The sequence below is a fragment of the Arvicanthis niloticus genome, chromosome 20 (assembly GCF_011762505.2).
Source record: "Arvicanthis niloticus isolate mArvNil1 chromosome 20, mArvNil1.pat.X, whole genome shotgun sequence".
NCBI lineage: Eukaryota > Metazoa > Chordata > Mammalia > Rodentia > Muridae > Arvicanthis > Arvicanthis niloticus.
In genome coordinates, this window is record NC_047677.1 from 15,490,385 (window position 1) to 15,510,969 (window position 20,585).

The following is a 20,585-nucleotide window of genomic DNA, read 5'->3' on the forward strand; positions in this document are numbered from 1 at the left end:
ATGGTAGTAGTAGCACACACCTTTGATTCCAGCACTCAGGACGTAGAGGCAGGGAATGAATATAGGCACGTTAGGAAGAAAACAGAGATTCAACGAAACCCCTCTTCCAAATCCATCTTGGGGGTCCTGACCTGAGGCTTAGGTTTAAATCATAGGAAGGGGGTACAGGTCAGCTGTCCAGGCCAGGTGTGGTCTGCCCATCACTGACCCACCATTACCCTGCTCTAGTGTGGCCTACAAGGTGGTCTGGCACGTTGTCTGAACTGTGTGACGTCACTTCCTGAGAGACAAGTTTCTCCCTTTTCCGGTTGGCACCAGGCTTCAGCCTCGTGAGATTCTTGGGACCAGCCCAATTTCTTAGGGGCCATTGTTTCAACAGCGTAATAGCCAAAGAGAGGGACACAAGTGTCTCTCTTTAGACCGTTTTCACTCCCATGGGGTGGGTACAGACTTTGACAAATTAGCAGAGAAAAGCTACTCTGCCAGATTACACCTTCCATTTCCCGTTTCTTCAGAATTCCTCTTCTGGTGACCACAATCTGGCTTCCTGGAATTCGTCTTAGTGTTCTCTTTTCTGGTGACACAATTGAAACTTTGTTTTCTCCTTCCTAGAAACTCCAGACTTTCTTGTTTTCCATAATTCCCAGCTAAATGTTCAGGTCTTTCAGATGGGATCCATGGTTGAAGGGTTTCCTCTTTTTTTTGTTGTTGTTAAATTATCTTTACGGATCTAATGTAGACCAGGCCAGCCTATGTAACTGTGTAGCTGGACTTCTAATCTTGCTATCCTCACTTCCCAAGTCCTACGATTGCAGCATGTGCTATTCCTTCCCAAACTGGTGAACCCTGGGCTTCCTGCTAACTAGGCAATCACTCTATCAATTGAGCAACACCCGACCCCCCTCAAACCCCCCCACCCCAAGGTCTTTATCTTTTGTTAAAAGTTAATCTTGTATGGACTGGAGAGGTGGCTCAACAGTTAAAATAAAGTGTAACTTCTGCAGCCGGCAAGGGTTTGGTTCGTAGCACCCAGGTCTAGTGGCTCACAGCTGCCTTTAACCCCAGCCAGCTCCAGGGGGATCAATGCCCACTTCTGGCCTCCAGAAAAACCTCTTTCAACATAGGGCACACACACCTAGACAAAAATATAATCTTCTTACTTCTCCACAACAGTGCTCTCTCCTTGATTCCACTATTTGTCTTTAGGGGCAGTTTTCACCTAGCCTAAGGGCCACCTGACTCAAATAGGGGCGATCGCAAATTCAAGTCCATTCCGACTACCACATCCACCAGATGTCAATCTGGGGCCTTTGGCTATCCTGGCCCACTTATAAGCTTCTTCAAAGCATGAAAGCATGTGCTATGTAGAAAATGATTTCTATTATTCAACAGCTCAAATAGAGAGTGGCAGAAACACATTTCAGGTACCCTTTGGAGACACATGTTGAACTCCAAAAGAAAATTGAGTCTATATTATATCAGATTGGACGAGGTAAGGACCCACTTGGCCACCTTCATATTATGCAGTCTTAGAAGGTTCAGGATTGTTACTACAAGCTACAATTAGTTTCTCAGGCCCGGAGAACTAGGGCGGGGTGGAGAGTTGGTCCTTGCCGCCTCTCAGTGGGGCGTGGTGCACTCACAGCTGTCAGGCCACGCCTCCTCCAGGCGCGCTGCCTTTCGGGACTTGTAGTCCCAAGGCCCACCGGAAGGCGTGAAGGGCAGGCGTTGCTGCCTTTCTAAGCTTGAGGTCACCTCTCTTTAGCGCTCCCTCGTTCTCAGGCGTGGCCTATGGAACGCTACGGCACTCGGCTGCCCCGTAGCGTCTTCTGGGTTACAATAAAGTTTTCCTCCTTGTACGGAGTTCAAGATGGCGGCCTCCTGGTCGCCCTTGGTTACCCTGCGCTCCGCTGCGCGCAGCCGGCTGACCGGGAGAGGTGTTGGGTGCGGGGCGCGGGTCATCGCAATCCCTCCTCCGGCCCCTGGCCCTGGGAAACCCCTTTGGAAAGGTCAGTGACCGTGTCACGAGCGGGTCGCGCAAGGCCCTGGGGTCACCCCACTGTCTGATCTCTCCCAGCTGCACCGTGGCTTCACAGGTTTTAAGGATCCTAGAGACGAGTTCTTGTCTATTGACCTTTTGTATGTCGTTACCCTTGAAGGCGTTCTGAGCAGCTCAGGCAGATGTCCAGAGTAACCTCCATTTGAGGGTCAGAGGTCAACCCAGTTCTTTCCCAGGCAGCTGAGACCTGGAGAGGGCAGGTGTGCAAGTGCCTGGCTTGGAGGGATGGGGTAAAGGAGAGTGGGGTGCTGTGTGGGGATCCTTTTACCCCACCCCATCTGTGTTCTTAAGGCTGGTAGCGGATTTAAAAGTCATGTTGGTCACAGACCCTGTGCCTCCCTTCCCGCTCTTTTTCTAGAAGCAGTCTCAAATGAGGATCCCGTTCTTAAGGTTTAAATTCCTAGAGGCATCAGTTCATCCATGTATGTATGTATGTATGTATGTATGTATCTATCTATGTATGTATGCATGCATCCATACATCCATCCATCTATCTGTTTTGCCCCTGACCTTTGATTCATTCGTTCCACTGTTGTGTGTCTGTGAATGAGTGGATTGTATTTTGGCTAGCGGAGCCTAGAGGCCAAATTATAATCAAGTGGTTTCACTGTGTGGTAAAGGCTGGCCACTAACTTGAGAACCTCCTGTTGATGTGCTAATTTTACCGCTCTGTTCACTGAACTGGTTACTCAAAAGACAGCAAACCCAGAGTCATTATTTCCTTGGCACTTAGGATGGTGAATGGTGTCCGATGAGCAGATATTTTCAAATGAATGTCGTTATTCTCATGGTCTTCCTCATTCCCAGTTCTGCTTTACCTTTTCTCATCTCCAAGCGCCTCTTTATATACCTTAATAAATTGATATAATTTAACAGAATATATATGTTAATGCTGATCCTCATCATCTGAAGATAGGTTTTTCTTTCAATCATTGAAATAAATACTAGAACTGTTAGCTTTACATGGCCCAGAGGGATTGCTATCAAGCCCGACTTCCATCTCTATGATCCATATGGTAGAAGGAAAGGACCAATACCCACCACTTGTCCCCTGTCTTTTTCTCTCTCTCACACACGCACAGTAACAATTTTTTTTTTTAAAGTAAAAACATTCCCTTCCATTTTAAAAACACAGAGTTTCTCTGTGTAGCCCTGGCTGTCCTGGAACTCACTCTGTAGACCAGGCTGACCTTGAACTCAGAAATCCACCTGCCTCTGCCTCCCAAGTGCTGGGATTAAAGGCGTGCGCCACCACTGCCCGGCTTCCCTTCCATTTTATAACAAAGAGAAATTCTGAAGTTTAAATCTCACCAGTTGAATTTGGATTATAGTTTCTGTCCTTTTCTTGAAGCCCCCCCACCACCCATCAAGAAATAACCCCGGGAAGGGGGTGTTTAGTATTCACACTGTTTTATCTCTATTTTTTCTCTCTTGTTTGAAGTTTTATTTAACAAAGCATCGCTTAAACAAAGGCAGGAAGGAAGCGCTGGGAGAGACTCTGAGGACAGGATGGGCGGGATTTGGCTTGATTTTGGGCAGTACTGTGCTTTGCACCCAAGGTCTCGTGTGCACTAGGCCGCCCTTCTGCCACTGAGCGATTGCTTCAGTTCTTCACACTTTTGTTTTGGGATGGAGTCTAAATTGCATCCTAGGTTGCCTCTGAATTCACTCTGCAGTTCAGAGTGATTTGGGGCTTGATGCCTGTGGTCCTCCTCCAACTCCTAGGTGGCTGGGATTGCCTGCCCGCACCCACCAGGTCTGGCTGGTCATTTCCTCATTGTTTCTTTAACACTTCCTTATATATTAGTGTTTGCCTGCATGTGTGCTGTGTACCACATATATGCATAGTGCCTGCAGAGGTGGGAGAGGATGTCAGGGCCCCTGGAACTCCAGTTACTGACAGTTACAAGAGACTGTGTGGATGCTGAGAACCAAGCCTAAATCCTCTGAAAGAGCAGCCCGTGCTTTTAACCATGAGGCCATTTCTGTAAGGCCTTTAATTTTGCTTTTAATGTCTTATGTTAATACTGGGCCTGGCTCAGCCATTTTGTAAACTCCGCCTTGAAAAGTTTATGGGTCCCGAAATGCTGCGACCCACTGGGTCCTAGGAGCACATTATGAATTTCATTTGGGGCTATGTATATTTTCATTAGGTGCATTTTGGTATTTTCTGTAATTTAAGTTCTTTTGATTTTCACTACCTGTTTTCTTTAGCTCTCAATAAATCTTCATTTAATGAAAAGTTGTAAACTTTTTTTTTTTTTTTTTAAAGACAGGGTTTCTCTACATAGCCCTGGCAGTTCTCAAACTCACTCTGTAGACCAGGCTGGCCTTAGAACTCACAGAGATCCACCTGCCTTTGCCTCCTAAGTGCTGGGATTAAAGGCCTGTGCCACCACCTGGCAAGGTTTTTTTTTTTTTTTTTTTGGTTTTGGTTTTTTGAGACAGGGTTTCTCTGTGTAGCCCTTGCTGTCCTGGAACTCACTCTGTAGACCAGGCTGGCCTCGAACTCAGAAATCTGCCTGCCTCGGCCTCCCAAGTGCTGGGATTAAAGGCAAGCGCCACCACCACCCGGTTTACCTGGCCAGTTTTAAACCTCTTAACAGTTAAAGGAAAGCCTTTTATCAGACAACAAAAAGCCAGACCATCACACGAAGTTTGAGGCCAGCTTTTGCTACATAGTGAGTTCAGGTCCAACTCTGTCTCAGCAACAACAGGGGCTAACAACCAAGAAATCACACTGGCCAATGTGCGGGTAGAAATGTGACGACCTTGTTAATTCATTTCAAGTCTTAAACTAAATGTAAGGAATTGTATGAATGAATTGGGCCCCAGCCTTAGGAGGGAGGCAGAATTACAGTACTAAATTAAATTAAATTACAGTACTAAAGTATTGTGATGAGTCAGCTCTTTTCTTTTTTCTTATTAAAAAATTTATATGCACATACATGTAGACACACGCTGCTTCTTCTTCTTTTTCTTTTTGAAAGAGGGTCTTGAGTTTTGTTTTGTTTGTCTTTCCAGCCAAGTGTGCAGAGAACAGCCTATGACACTTACTGGTTTTTATGGTTCTGGGGGAGAGGGGCCAGAAATGAACCTGGGACAGGAGCCGCCATTTGGGTTCAAAGTTCCACCGTGGACGCTTCGCGGGCTGTCTAGGCTCAGCAAGATAAGGTAGTGGAAGAATAAAAGTGGTCCGGTCTGTCTCCGCACATGCCCTCCTGGGGCTGCTTGGAAACACCAGGCGTTGGGGGGACGCTGAGACTGGAAGTTCAAATCGATGAGAAGGCAGTTTGGTCATGCCTAGACATTGCCGTGGTGAAGGACAGGGTGGCGGGGACGGAATTCAGAGATGGCTTCTTGATAGAATTGACAGTCCTGAAACAGATAAGGAAGATTAGTTAATATCAATGTGGAATTCCTAGTTTGAGCTATTTAAGGGTGTAAGAACCCCGAAGAGGGAGACCCTTGCTCGAGTCCCCGGAACCTGTGCTCGCCCCAGTCAGTGACCACTGAAATCGGCACTTGATGCAACCCAGCAAGAGGCTTTACTCAGAAACCAGCGCGCTGGGACTCGTCTCTTACCCTTGCAAGAGGAAAGGAGAGAAGAACCCCGAACATAGAATCACACAAGCTTATAAAGGCAAAAACCACAGGCTGGGAGGGGACTGGGGAATAGGGACTTCCTAGGCGGAAGCACTCTTGATTGTGTCTCTCATCGGCACACACAGCTGGGAAACTGAGGAGTTAGGACTCTCCAGGCTGAGTGCTCTTGATCGTGTCTCTTATCTGGGACACACAAAGCTGCAGTTTTCAGAAATATTCTGTATGTTCTTGCCCTGGGGCTCTTTCCCGGGAGTTCACGAGTTCAAGGTCCCATGTTATTCTGAGATACTGGCCAATTTAAAATTTTCTACTCTTACAAGGGAAACTAAGTCAAAGCGGAAAAGAAGCCCAAAGGAGCAGTCCCACTGTTTTTTTTTTGGCTTTAATTGTTGTTTTCTAATTAATTAATTAATTTTATGTGGGTACTTTTGTGTGCTTGTACCAGAAGACAGCATCATCAGACAGCTGTGAGCCACCATGTGGGTGCTGGGAATTGAACTCAGGACCTTTGGAAGAGTAGTGAGTGCTCTTAACCACTGAGGTTTTTGTTTGTTTGTTTGTTTTGTGTTTTGTTTTTTTAAATAAAACAACTCAGGTCCCTTAGAAGAGCAGCGAGCATTTATAACCACTAAGCCATCCCTCCAGCCCCAAGATTCAGTCTTGACTGGTTAAACTTGGGGTATTGGTGATGGTGCTAGTTTTGGGAGTCCAGCTAGTTTCAGGGTGTGAGAGGGAAGGAAGGAATAGGAGGCCGGGGGAGCAGGAGAACAGAGGACTTGCGTGGGCAGGTCTGCAGAGCAGAAAGGAGAAAAACAGGTCCCAAGGAAGACTTACACTTTATGAAAAGAAGGCCTCCAAGAAGAGTGGAGAAGGCATGGAGAACTGGGACAGATGCAGAAGAGGAGGGCGTCTCTGGGTTTTCCAACAGAAAAAAAACTCCTGCCTAAAATTCTGCTTTATTTGAGCTAGCCTAAGAAAAGTGTGTTTGGTAGGGGCAAGAGACTGTGAGGGTCAAGTCTCTTGATTTCTTTTCTTTTTGTCTTGGGGAAGGTACTGTATTTTTAGGTGTTGCTATTGGATGATACCCTGTTACGTTCAGCTCGCAACAGTCTCATCTTCAGCAGAGTCCTTCCTGAGAAGAGTGTACTTCTCATTTCTCACATAGTGACTATCTTATGTGAAATAATCCAAGGCCATTTGTTATTACTCACATTTATTATTAGAGACCAGCATTGTTCCCGCCCCCTTTGCTTTGTTTCTCAAGACACATTTTCTCTGTGTAGCCCTCGCTGGCTGTCCTGGAACTCATTTTGTAGACCAGGTTGGTTTCGAATTTAGACTCTGCCTGCACCTGCCTTCCAAGTGCTGGGACTAAAGGTGTGTACCAGCATTGCCTTCCAGCCCACTCTTGAGCCTGCTTTTTTTTTTTTAAAGATTAGTTTAAAAAAATACCATTATTCTTTTAAACACTAGATAAAGTTCTGGGATAGATGGAAGGTTAGTTGTAGTAGGGCTGATCCACAAACACATTAAAAAGCCCACAAACTTGGGGGCAAGGAGATGGCTCAGCAGTTAAGAGCACTGGCTGCCCTCCCAGAGGACCTGGGTTCGAGTCCTAGCACCCCCATGGTGGGTGACAGCTGTCTGTAACTCCAGTTCCAGGGGGATTCAGTTCCAGGGGGATCCAGTGTCATCCGTCCACAAGTGGGACAAAGACATATATGTAAGCCAAACACATAAATAAGAATTTAAAATAAAAAAAAACAAACCCTTGCAGACTCCAGGGGCCTAGAATAGATTACTTAAAAAGTTTTATCCCCTTAAGTGGCTGATGAATATGGAATATGAATGTTTTGGATTTGTCTTTTCATGAAAAGAACCACAGTAACAAAAGATACCAAAGCCTTGGGACACGATAGTAATACGCTATCTAAATTCTCCAAGGGGTGGGAGGAATGTCTGTTTCGGTTCTTGCGTATATGAAATACTAGTTTCCCTGTGCCGTTTGTTTCTTTCTGACCTGTGACTGAGATTTGTTCTGGCTTTTCTATTTTATTATTTCATTGTATGTGTAGGAATGTTTTGACGGCATGTATGTCTATGTATCACTTGCACGCCTGGTGCCCATAGAGGGCAGAAGAATGTGCTGGATTCCCTGGAACTGGAGTTACAATTGGTTGTGAGCTGCCTTGTGGGTGCTGAGGATTCTACCCAGGTCCTCTGTTAGAACAGCCAGTGCTCTTAACTGCTGAGCCGTCTTTCCAGCCCCTAAGTCTTAAAGACACTTTCATGTGGAAGTGCAGCCCTGTATTCTGAGTCCCAGGTTAGCCTGGGCTACACAGGAAGACACTATCTTAAAACCCCTTACCCCCAAACCCAAAAACAACAACAGAGAAAACAAAAAAAAAAAAAAACTTAGAAGGTTGATGAATTGACTCAGTGGGTAACAATGCTTGCCACCAGGACTGGTGGCCTGGATTTGATCCCTGGGATGCGGTGGAGGGAGAGCATCAAGTTCCTTAAGTTGTCCCCTGATCTCCACATACTCATTATTCCACCCCTCCCAGTCAAAACAGCCAACCAGTCAAAAGGTAGTCAGAAAGACAAAACAAAAAACGTGCCGTTTGTTACTGTTCCTGCTGTTTGTCCTCCTTGGCCAGGATGGTTTCTTGGGCTCCATCTATAAATTCTATCTCGAAAACAAAGGCAAGCTGGGTAGTGGTGGCGCACACCTTTAATCCCAGCACTTGGGAGGCAGAGGCAGGCAGATTTCTGAGTTTGAGGCCAGCCTGGTCTACAGAGTGAATTCCAGGACAGCCAGGGCTACACAGAGAAATCCTGTCTTGAAAAACCAAAAAAAAAAAAAAAAAAAAAAAAAAAAAAAAAAAAAAAAAAAAAAAAAAAAAAGTGCAAAAATATAAATTCCATCTCTTCGAGATGTCTGGCAAGGGCCACACTACTGTGAGTGTGCCTGGTCTTGTATGGATCTCTCTCTCTCTCTGTTATTTATTTATTTATTTATTTGGTTTTTCAAGACAGGGTTTCTCTGAGTAGCCCTGGCTGTCCTGGAACTTGCTCTGTAGATCAGGCTGGCCTCGAACTCAGAAAAATCCACCTGCTTCTGCCTTCCGAGTGTTATATGAATCTCTTAAAAACATCACACTGTATTGATTATTTCTTCTTTAGAAAAAAAACCACATTATTAATTGTGTGTATGTGTGTGTATCTGGTGTGTGGGGGTATGGCCCACACATGGAGCTCAGAGAACAACTTTGTGGAGACAATTCTCTGTCCAGCTTTATGTAGGTTCCAAGGCCCACTCAGGTGGTCAGGCATGAGCAGCCACCATGCTTCCCTGCTGGGCCATCCATCCTGCTGGCCCTGGTTAGCTTTTCCACTTTCTTTTATCATTGTTCTCACCCCACAGGATACTCACATCCGCATGTTTTCTGTCTGTGTTCTCTACCAGGTGGCAGGTTTCAGTTAGGAAGTTACAGACCCTGAACCTATAATTCTTTTTTAAAAATCATATTTTACATGTATTATTTGACAACTTAATGCATGTGTTCAGTGTTTTGATCTCTGCTCCCTGACCCCAGACTCTCCCAGTACCTTGTTCCCTTCTGCTTCCATTTTTTTTTTTCAGACAGGGTCTCACTATGTAGCCCTGGCTGTTCTGGAACTCACTATGTAGACCAGGCTGGCCTCGAACTCACAAAGGTCCATCTGCCTCTGCCTCCTATGTGCTGGGGTTCATGGACTGCTTCGCCCACTTTTTTACTTTTTTTTTTTTTTTTTAAATAACCCACCATGCCTATGTGAGCATAGTGCGTACACTGGGTAGTGGGCAACCTACCAGTGTGTTTACTACCAAAGAAAAATTGTTCTCCGTCAGTCCCTTAGCAGCCACAGAGTGCTGACTCCTCAGCTAGTGTTAGGGTCCTGTGGGCCCCTCCCTCATTCATGCTGGGATGTTGGCTGGCTTAATCTTGTGTATTTAACCACTGTCATGTTGCTGTGAGTTTATTCATGCGACAGCCATGTTGTATTCAGAATTGCTATTTTCTATCACTGAGCCCCCTTCCTCCGCCCTTCCGTTCTTTCTGCTCCTCTTTGGTGTTCTCTGAATCTTGGTGGGCCATGTGGGAATAGGTAGGTTGATATTGATGCCCTGTTCAAGCCTGATCTCTTAGCAGTGCCTTGTTCTCAGCACTTGGACCAGTTGGTTGAGAACCAGTTGGTTCCACTGCCCACTGCAGAAGAAGTTTCTCAGACCAAGTTTGAGAACAGCATTAGTTTTCAGGTGTACATGAACATATTGATTTATTTTGTAATGAGTTTGTTTGTTTGTTTGTTTGTTTTTGTTTGGCTTTTAAAAAATGTATATTGGTGTTTTGTCTGCATGTAGGTCCGTCCCCTGGACCTGGAATTACAGACAGTTGCAAGCTTCCATGTGGGTGCTAGGAACTGAACCTGGTCCTCTGGAGGAACAGCCAATGTTCTTAACCACTGAGCCACGTCCCCAGCCCCAAGTGAATATATCTAGAAGGCAGTTTGGCAACATGACCATCTAGCAAAACAAAACAATAGTAGTAGGTCGTCTCCCTGTCTTCCCTGGCAACATCCCCCATCACCATCTTTAGCTAGATTTGTAGTACCAGTCTTGAATTTCATCCTATGGAGGAAGCCTCAAATCCAGCAAGGTTGGTTACTCCAGTAACAGTCATGCCCACCACTACAGCAGACACACCTTGTCTGTCAGGTCATTATTGTTGCATTCAGGGTCCAGCGGTGTATTGAGATTACTGATGTCTCCTCCTTAGTGGCTGGGATAGCATCCAGCACTAATGAAAGCTAGTTGGCAGGAGGACACTTCTGGGCCAGTTGCTGTACAATTTTATTTTGTCCTTTTAAAAACTCTTTCAGTAATGCACATCTATGGTGTTCAGTACAGTAACTGAATACATAGATACAGTGTATAATGATGTATCAAGACAATTACCCATCCTGTCTCCTTCAACACTTCTCACTAGCTTCTGCTGGGAACCTCAAATCCCCTCTGTTACATCTTAGTAAGATACATAGTAAACAGTTACAAACTGTAGTCAGCCTGCTGTATTTTGGTGTTCATTACCTGGCCTTCTATCCTCCTTCATCTCTAGTAAGTTGCCAGGTATTCAACTCTCTACTTCTGTAAGTCAATTTTAGCTTCCATATGTGAGTGAGACCATGCTGTGAGCAACATTCACCTTTCTGTGCCTGGCTTGTCACACTTAGTGCAGTGAGTAGCATCTGTCTTTCTGTGCCTGGCTTGTCACACTTAGTGCAGTGAGCAGCATTCATCTTTCTGTGCCTGGCTTGTCACACTTAGTGCAGTGAGCAGCATTCATCTTTCTGTGCCTGGCTTGTCACACTTAGTGCACTGCCATTCAGCTCCATCCATGAACATGGAATTCCATGAATGTGGTAGTTCTCTCACAGGGTTATCATCTACTTTATATTTTATATATAACTCCAGCAGACTTCATTTAAAACTCCCCATTTATGTGTGGATGAATCTATCCAGTTTAAAATAAATTGGGGCTGGGAATGTAGGTCAGTAGGTAGAGTGTTTATGTAGCATGCACAATACCCTGGGTTTGTTCCCTTATAAAACCTAAGGTGGTGGCACACACTTGTAGCCCCAGCACTCAGAAGGTGGAGGCGGTGGGGTTAGAAGCTCAAGGTTATATTCAGCTACATTGTGAGTTCGAGACCAGTCTGAGTTGCATGAGACCCTGCCTCAATTAAACAACACAACAAAGCGATCAATCATTTTCTTTATAATTTGAAAGAAAAGAGATCTCTTAGTCCTCATTATCTGTGAGCACAGTGAATACTAAGAAGTTAAGCAGTGTGCTGGGCCATCCCTGTGATTACTTCAGAATGGTTTTATTCAGATTTTTAGGTACTGTTTTACTGATTTGTTATCATGAAATTTAAAGCACTCCCCCCTCCCCCATAACATTATACACATCGGCACATTTAAGATTAACTACCTTCTTAAGGAAAAGAATGATAACTGGGAAGCGCTTAGTTTTAATTTTCATAATTTTTCTATTTAAATCAAAAGCACCCTTTTAAAGCCCCTAAATCAGCCTTTTATAAATAAAGTAAATCATCGTGCGATGCATTCCTTGATGACGGCTTATGTTGTTTTTCTAAAGAAAGAGTTTAATTAAGATTTGATTTTCTTTATTCTGCACCCTGTTTACTTGTCACCAAATCAAACACGGGTCTTCAATGTCACCCAGGAGGCTTGACTTTTTGAGTCCTTTGTGACCCTTTCATTTCTCAAAAAAGAAGCAGAATGTTTATCTTTTGGGTATGATTAGAATGTGACAGAGCATAAAGGAGCTGCCTCTGACCCCAGGACAAGCTTCTGCCTCCGTAACAGGACATCGCTGGTCAGTGGCTACTGTTAACAGTTTGCTGGAATCAACACAAATGCACAAATAACTCAGGAATAATTTGTACACAGTATTTGAATGATGTTTAATAAATATGCATTAAAAATCTAATTACAGTAATGAAGTTTACAGCTGAAATTTTAATCCAGCCCTTTAGAAATATTAAATGTGTTTTTCCTGATTGTGCATTTTCCTCCCAGCCGTTGGGTAAACATTTTAAACTAGAAATCGAAATGCCTTATAGAGTTTTGATTCATTTAACTAAGCATGTGTTTGTTCCCCTTTGTGAAGAAGTGAAGCTTCTTCCTTCTGTAACTGGTATCTTGAAGAATTTTCCATGCCGGGCAGTGGCGGCACACACCTTTAATCCCAGCACTTGGGAGGCAGAGGCAGGCGGATTTCTGAGTTCGAGGCCAGCCTGGTCTACAGAGTGAGTTCCAGGACAGCCAGGACTACACAGAGAAAAAAAAAAAAAAAAAAAAAAAAAAAGATTGAAGAATTTTCCATTAGCTCTGTCTGGGGACCAGTGGACATGTGTGATCCTGGGTGACCTGGAGAGATTTGACTGCCATCTTGGTTCCATTCTGGGTCTACTTCCTCATCTTTGAAATGGGACTGATTAGCCTGTGTGGTCCTTCTTCACCATCTGCGAGGCTCAGATAGCTGTTACGAGACAGTCCCTTGAAAGCTGTCAGGAAGGTATGGATGTGCTGGTGGCAGTAACTGAGCCTCTGACACTGACCCGGGGACGGTGGCCCTCGGGCAGTGAGGACTCCAGTTCTGCCGATGCTGCTTGGATTTTAGAGAATGCTCAAGGTTAACTGTGGCGCAGGGATCCACTGATGCAGGGACTACATTCTAGAAAGTAGCCTTGAGGAGACAAGGCCACTCTAGCCTTGCCTGTTCTGGGACATGCAGTGATTCTCCTGCCTCAGCCTCCCTGGTGCCCAGTACTTGGATCGCAGGTGGGAGCCAGTCCTAATTCAGTGTTTCTTCACTTTTTTTTTTTTTTTTTTTTTTTTTAAAGACAGTCTTGTTATGTATGTACACTTGGCTGGAACTTACTATGTTGTGGAGGTTGTCCTTGAACTCACAGCAAGCCTCCTGTGTCAGCTGTCTCAGTGTTGTACACAGGCATAGACCACCACCTGTGGGTTTCAGCAAAAGAAAGAGAACATGTATGCATCCCAAGGCTTTGATCATTACCAACCCTGTCCCAGGCACATTTGACAACTGGGTTAGAATACCATAGGTTTGTCTGTTTCTGATTTATGTGCTGTCTGGTTATGGTCAATTTGATACAAACTAGAGAGACCTGGGAAGAAGGAACCCCAACTGAGGAGCTACTGTTGGACTTAATGATCTAAAACCAGGGGACACGCTCCCCCAGAGACACTCATGGATGTGGGACTCGCTGCAATAACATGAGGTTTATTAATAAATTGATAAATTGATAGAAACCAAGTGCACTGGGGTTCCCTTGTATGCCAGCAAGAAGAACCCTGAATTATAGCTGAGGGCAGCTTATATACTATTTTACAGAATTTATGAGGGCAGTTATACAATTATTTCTTAAACATTAACCATAAAGGCCAAACTCTAACAGCCATTCTCAGGCTTGGTATCTATCCTCAGGCCCGGTTGCTAAGTAACTCAAATTTGCACCTTATCTTTTACAACAAAGAAGAGCAGCTTAAGTAGCTTCTGTTTACCCAGGTTTACTGTGTTAAGAGCTCATAAAGTCCTAAATAGGAGCTTTTTATTAATTTTAAGTTTCTGCACTACATCTTCAGATTGGCCTGTGATTATGCCTTTGGGGCATTTAAAAATCACTAATTGGTGAAGGAGGGCTTATCCTACTGTGGGCAGCATCGGCCTTAGGCAGGTTGTCCTGTTTCAGAAATGTAGTTGAGCAAACCAAAGAAGTAAGCCAGTCAGCAGCACCCTCATGGGCTCTGTTTAGTTCCTGCCTCCCGGTTCCTGTTTGAGTTCCTGCTCTGACTTTCCTTGATGGTAGACTCTGACTGGGACCTGTGAGCCAAATAATCCCTTTCCTCCTGAAGCTATTTGGTCAGTGTTTTATCCCAGCAATAGAAAGCAAACTAAAGTAGAAATACAACTCTGGATTACTCCACTGAACATTGTGTCAGTGAGACTTCACTAAGGTAATGTTCAGTGGAGAAATCCAGAATTACTGTTTTCTTCGTGTTTAGCAATCTGTAGTTCTCTCTCTAAATACGTGGCTGTGACTTACTATACCAAGGTCTTTATTTATTTGGTGTTTAAGCATTCTGGGTATTTTTGGTTTTTTTGTTTTGATATAGGAACACACCCTCTATGTAGTCCTGGCTATCCTGGAACTTGTTATGTAGACAAGGCTGCCCTAGAACTTCTATTTGTCTTTCTGACTCAGCTTCTTGAATGTTGGGGTTACAGAAGTGTACCACCAAACACAGGTGTTTTTGGGGTTTTGTTAATATTTTGGTTTTGCTTTTTTGCTTTTTTGCTTTTTTTTTTTTTTTTTTTTTGACAGTCTCCTGGGTCACTGTGTTGGATCTCAAATTCTTAGACTCAGGCAATTTTCTTGCCTTGGCCTCAGTAGTAGCTAGGACACATGCACCCACATAGGTGTACCTAGCAAATAACTTTTTCCCCCTTTTACTAAACTGGGGATCCAACCCAGAGCCTTAGATATGTTAGGCAAGCATTCTATTATTAGTCTAAGCCTCTAGTTTCTAATGCTAATTACATTTATTTTTAGATTTATTTCATGTATATGAGTGTTTTGCTTGCTTGTATGTATGAGCACCATGTGCAAGCTTGGTTTCCTGGGAAGTCAGAAGAGGGTGTTGGAGCCCTTGGGACTGGAGTTAGGTGTGTTTGAGCCACCACGTGGGTGATAGGCACCAAACCTGGGTGCCGTGTAAGAGCAGCAAGAGCTCTTAACTGTTGGGCCACTTCTCTGCTCCTCCAGTGCCCCAGCTTTAAATCCATTTTACGTTGTTAGGTACTGGGATACTTTTACAGTCTTTAGCTAATACTAGTTATGATACTGCTGTGGATATGTCTGTGTATAAATTTAGTTATATATATATATTTTTTTTTTCTTTGTTGAATTTATAACTGGGAATGTAATGATTCCTAGTTATAGGAATTGTCCCAAATACCATGTTCCAGTGTGGTAACAGTTCCATGATGTTTTTATGGTTTACAGAAGAGCGTCATAGGTAAGCCAAGGCACTTTCAAATACTTCATTATTTGAAAGAGGGGGGCACATCAGGCCCTTCATTTTACTTCAAGATCTGCCTGTCCCTCTCACAGAGCAGCTCTTTCTCAGCATTTCAAAATCGGGTAATGTCTTAGTTACTTTTGCTTGCTGTGATGAAACGGTGTGAACAAGGAGACTTAGAAAGCATGTCATTTTAGGTAGCAGGCATGGCTCTGGAGCAGTAGCTGAGAGCTCCTCTGCAAGGGAAAGGGGGGAGGGGAAAGAAGAGGAAGGGGAGAGAGAGGGTGAGGGGAGACTGGGAATGGTGTGCGTTTTTGAAACCTCTGAGCCCACCCCAGTGACACACCTTCTCCAACAAGTCTACATCTAATCCCTCCCTAATGTTTCTCCAAGTGAGGTCAAACATTTAAATATATGAGCCTGTGAGGACCGTCCTCATTCAAACCGCTACAGTAGGATGGGTCCAGCCAAGGGGAGATGTCTGCTTCAGGCCTCAGATGCTATCTAGTTCCTGGTAGTCGCCAGCTTGGCGGGTCAGACACCGAGGAGGGCAGTGAGAGGTACCGAGGGAACTAAAGCTAACGCAGGCTACTCTGGCTCTGGTTTGCAGTTTCTGGCTCTCCACAGTCACGAGCCAGTCACGCAGCTCCCAAAACCCTAAATACAGGTATGGCTTTTCCCCCTGGGAATTACAGTTTTTATGGCTGGGGTTGATAATAATCAATCCCACACTTACACTTTGCTTATACTTTTTTTTTTTTTTAAATTTAAATTTTTTTTTTTTTTATTTTTTGGTTTTTCAAGACAGGGTTTCTCTGTGTAGTCCTGGCTGTTCTGGAACTCACTCTGTAGACCAGGCTGGCCTTGAACTCAGAAATCCGCCTGCCTCTGCCTCCCAAGTGCTGGGATTAAAGGCGTGCGCCACCACTGCCTGGCTTGCTTATACTTAATAGACACTTGAATAGACTTTTATGACATGAAGTTTTTGCTTTGTCTAGCCCCGCCCCCAGCCCCTCTGCCCCTTCTTCCTCCCTACTTCCTGTAGGGTCTTGCCACGTAGCCCTGGATGTTTTAGAATGTGAGATCCTCTGGCCTTAACCTGTGGGGTACTGGGATTTCAGGTGTCACACCACCAGCCTAGGTACAGCTCCCTTGTTCAGTTGTGTTGTAGATAGAAAACTCTGAAAGGTCTGAGGCTTACCTTTATACCCTGCTGAAGACAGCGCATTCCCTGGTCAGAAGCCCCGTCTTCATTTTCTAGTCTCAGGGCTGGCTGTGGGCCTCAGTCCTGGGCCCGCCCGTGCCGGAGGTGAACATGACCAGCAGCTTGTATTACAGTTGGGAAACTCAAAGCCCAGGAGACCCCATCTTTCTTAGGGGCCTGCAGAGAAACCTTCCCGGCCTTTGATCTGAAGGGAAAGAGCAAACTAGAATAGAACCTCACTTTCTGTTGGGCAGAGCACCCTTTTGGCTTTTGCGGTCTCTGTTGTAGCACTCCAGAAGCTGGGCATGGGCAGAGTGAGCCCTGCAAAGCCTGCAGACCCCTTCCAGCTAAATACTCATATACGCCTGGCTTATTTGTTTTGAATAAAAAATATTTGCAGTAAATCTGGATGTGGTGGCGTGGATTTCTAATCCCAACTCTTGGGAGGTGACCGGAGAGTGAGTGGCTTAAGGCTGTGCTTAGGCGCAGAGTGAGTCTGAGGTCAGCCTGGGCTGTGTACAGCCCCATCTCAGACAAATCACCTGGTAGGTATCTTGGTGTATGGTAGGGTAGAATCTAAAAGCCTTTTGTTTTTCAGTCTCTAGATGTTAATCTGTTGCTTCCCATAGCTTGCTTCACTCAGCAGATGACCTGTGCTTTCACGTATGTTCTGCCCAGATGACCTGTGCTTACCACGTATGTTCTGCCCCTATGAGCACTGTAGATACTTGGCAAACAGTGAGCTATACAGATATGGTATCTTCTTAAAATGAATGACAAATGTGTAGTTACAAATTGATGAAAACAAACAAAACAAAACAAAACAAAAGCCAAAAAACAGTGGTAAGATTTTTCTGTCCTGAGCTGTATGGTGAGTAGAGGTGCTTTCCCCAAGCCCAGTGACCTGAGTTCTCCCCAGGACTCACAGGGGGAAAGGAGAGACCAGACTGCCAAAAGTTGTCCTCTTATTTTTAGTTTAAAAAAAAAAATCAAAAGATTGGTTTATTCCATTTCTCTTTGGAATATCTGTCCCGGCCATGGCTCTTTCACTGGTTTGGGGTTTTGTTTGTTTTGTTTTGATGAGGAGACAGAGGGTGAAGACAGTCTCCTTATCCTAAGTTGCCTTTGAACTCTAGCTTGTAACTGATGATGACCTTGAACCCCAATCCTCCAGCTGCCTCTGCCTCCAGTGCAGGGAAACGGGTCTTTCTCTTGGAGCATTTTACATTAATTTCCACCTTTGGTAGTCGGGAGCTCTTTATCGATTTGTTTCTGGGTGTGGTCAGCTTACGTGCTTGTAGCACATGCCTGTTCCCCTGAGGGGGAGGCCAGAGGTTCTGTCCTGTCTTCTTCCATTCACTGAACCTGGAGCTCATCGATTGCTAGACTGGCTGGCCAGCGAGTTCTAGGATCGACTGGCTCTGCCTCCTCCAGGTAGGGTTACAGTCTGTACTGCGTGTGGCTGCTGGGATCCTGCCCGAGGGCCTCAAGCTTGGCTGGCAGGCAGGCACTTTACCAACAGAGCCATCTACAGCCCGTCCTTCGTTATTTTCTAAGGGCTTTAGGTTAGGATTTTGGGAAATACTTATTTATCTTGTGAATTAATTGGGAATAATTGGTAATTGATAACATTTTATCTTTTCTTCTTATAACATGCTTCTTCTCTCATACTCTGCTTATGCCTATGTGAAAGGCCTTGTGTATTGATCAGTATCATTACTTAGACTTTTTTTTTTTTTTTTCATTTTCTGAGCTAGGAACCCACTATGTAGTCCCTGGCACCTCCTTCCACTTGGTTCCAGAGCCAAACTGAACTGGGTTCTCGAGAGTGTGCACGCACACCAGCTCCTGAGCCTCTCGGCCTGCCTGTGTGCCGCCTCCCTTCCTTCCCCTGGCTGAATTCTTTCTGTCCTCTGATCTCAATGGAAGTATCATTTCCTCTCACCCTTCCTTACCTCCCTGACCTAGGTTGTATCATTTCCTCTCACCCTTCCTTACCTCCCTGACCAGGTTGTTCTCGGATTTGCGGTTCTTCTGCTTCTGCAGCTGAGATGCTGAGATGACACAGGGTGTTACCATATCCAGCTAAGTCCTTTTTGCTCTTGTGACAGAGTCTTGCTGCGTAGCCCAGGTTGGTCTCAAAATTGTGTCTATCCCCCTGCCCCAGCCCCTTGAGTGTTGGGGTCACAGATGTGTTCCACACCTGGCTCTCGGCTAACTTTTAAAACCTAAGTGCACCATGGTTAAATTCTTTGCCAGCAGGTTCATCTGTATGTTGTAGCCGCTGAGACTTTGAGTTTCCTTTGTGATCTGACCTAACTTGGTGTCAGCTTCATAGCAGAGGTCATAGCCATAGTGGAGGTCATAGTGGAAGACTATACCTTTCTGTTTTCATCTAGTGTCTGTATAATAATATATTTGACACATGTAATTGTATAAAAGTCTAATTACCCTCCCGATTCTTTCAAGCCAGCTGTGTGAATCACAAGGGCTTGTAGACTCACACGAGAAGACTTTCTCCCTGACCCTTTGACTTCGGGCATTTAGTTGATCGCAGCTGCTCTGGCTGCCGGTTTGGAAGGGTTTTGCCAGCACAGTGATGACCTATGACCCTACCATGTTGGAGGGCAGAGTTCCAGCAGGGAGAAAGAGAGCCAGTACTGATTCACCAGGAAGCTTAAGGAAGAGGGCCTGAGAGAGGTCTGCATTTGAGTCTCGGTTGCCTGGCCGTGGCCTGGCGGTTACAAACCTGAGCCGGTCTGTTGTCTGTCTTGGTGGCTTTAATGAGGTGCTGGCCTGATGGGCTTCCTGCACTTTCTCTCTACATCCTGGCTAGACTTCTGCTTTCCTGCCTGTCTTAGTTAGGGTTTTACTGCTGTAAACGGACACCATGACCAAGGCAAGTCTTATAAAGACAACATTTAATTGGGGCTGGCTTACAGGTTTAGAGCTTCAGTCCACTATCATGGCAGGAACATGGCAGTGTCCATGCTTTTTTTTTTTTTTTTTAAGCTCTTTTTTTTTTTTTTTTTTTTTTTTTTAAAGGCTGCTAGCAGAATACTGACTTCCAGGCAGCTAGGATGAGGGTCTTAAAGCCCATGCCTTCAGTGACACACCTCCTAGTAGTGCCACTTCCTGGGCGGAGGATATTCAAACCACCTCACCGCCATTTTCAGTTATTTTAATTTTCTCCTGTGAGGAGAAACTGCCTGCTTCAGTTTTGTTGTCGTTGTTATTTGTTTGTTTTGAAAACTCAGATAATAAAAAGAAAGTGCAGTTTCATGGCTTTAGCGGTGACTGTTAATGCTAGCTTCCCTTCCTTTTACCCTGCAGAATTGCATCAAATGTGTTCTTTTTGAAAAAATTACTAAAAATGCTTATATTGCTGTTGGGGACCGAGCCCAGAGCCTTTTGTGGGCAAAGTGTGCTCTTTGCCGCTGACCAGTGGCTCAGGCCTTGAATTTTAATATGACTCCAAATTTTGATTCTTTAAAACTTGTTTTTGAGATGGAGTCTCTTGTATTCTAGACTGGCCTGACTTCCTGACTCCACTTCCCCCGGTTCAGGGAATACCACGGCACCTGGCTTGGAGTCCACTGTGGAAAGAAAACTTAACCCTGTTGAAATGATCAGAAGGCATTTGGTATTTATGTTGTCCAGGCGAACCCCTCGATTTCCTGTTTCTTCAGGGTATTAGGAAAGGAAAGGAGTCTCACTGTGTAGCCCAATGGCCTTGGACTTGTGTCTCAGACTTGAGGAGCCTCACCTTTTGAAGCTTGTCAGACTGCCCGATATTGACTAACTGACTGACTGATTGAGTGATTGATTGATTCCTTCCTTTTTTTCTTTTCTCCTCTCCTTTCCTCCCTTCCTGCTCCCTTACTTCTCTCTCCCTTTCTTTTTGAGACAGGATTTCACTCTGTAGCCCAGGCTAGCCTTGAACCCTCAGCCATTCCACTAGGACTGAGGTCTCAGGGAATGGCTCAGTAGGTAAAAGAGTTAGCCACTCAAGACTGAGCACACAAGTTTGATTCCTG

At 44.9% G+C, this 20,585-nt stretch overlaps 1 protein-coding gene and 1 long non-coding RNA gene across 6 annotated transcripts in view; one reads left to right on the forward strand and one right to left on the reverse strand.

The window, feature by feature from the left end:
• The first annotated feature begins 1,721 nt into the window (after positions 1 to 1,721).
• Afg1l (AFG1 like ATPase) overlaps positions 1,722 to 20,585 on the forward strand; it is a 164,638-nt gene continuing 145,774 nt past the window's right edge. For 2 of the 5 annotated variants that reach the window (XM_034524248.2, XM_076917230.1), the window contains exon 1: positions 1,722 to 2,009. In XM_034524248.2, the coding sequence (XP_034380139.1) occupies positions 1,871 to 2,009 (139 nt within the window). In that variant the 5' untranslated portion in view covers positions 1,722 to 1,870. Of the gene's footprint in view, positions 2,010 to 17,851; positions 17,983 to 18,026; positions 18,114 to 18,559; positions 18,680 to 20,585 lie in introns of those variants that run through there. The other 3 variants (XM_076917232.1, XM_076917234.1, XM_076917231.1) reach the window with 3 other exon arrangements.
• On the reverse strand, positions 5,307 to 18,686 carry LOC143435317 (uncharacterized). Its single transcript, XR_013105506.1, has 4 exons — positions 18,547 to 18,686; positions 16,546 to 16,753; positions 13,180 to 13,262; positions 5,307 to 5,437 (listed from the first exon to the last, which is right to left on the reverse strand). It is a non-coding gene; the product is annotated as an uncharacterized LOC143435317 (long non-coding RNA).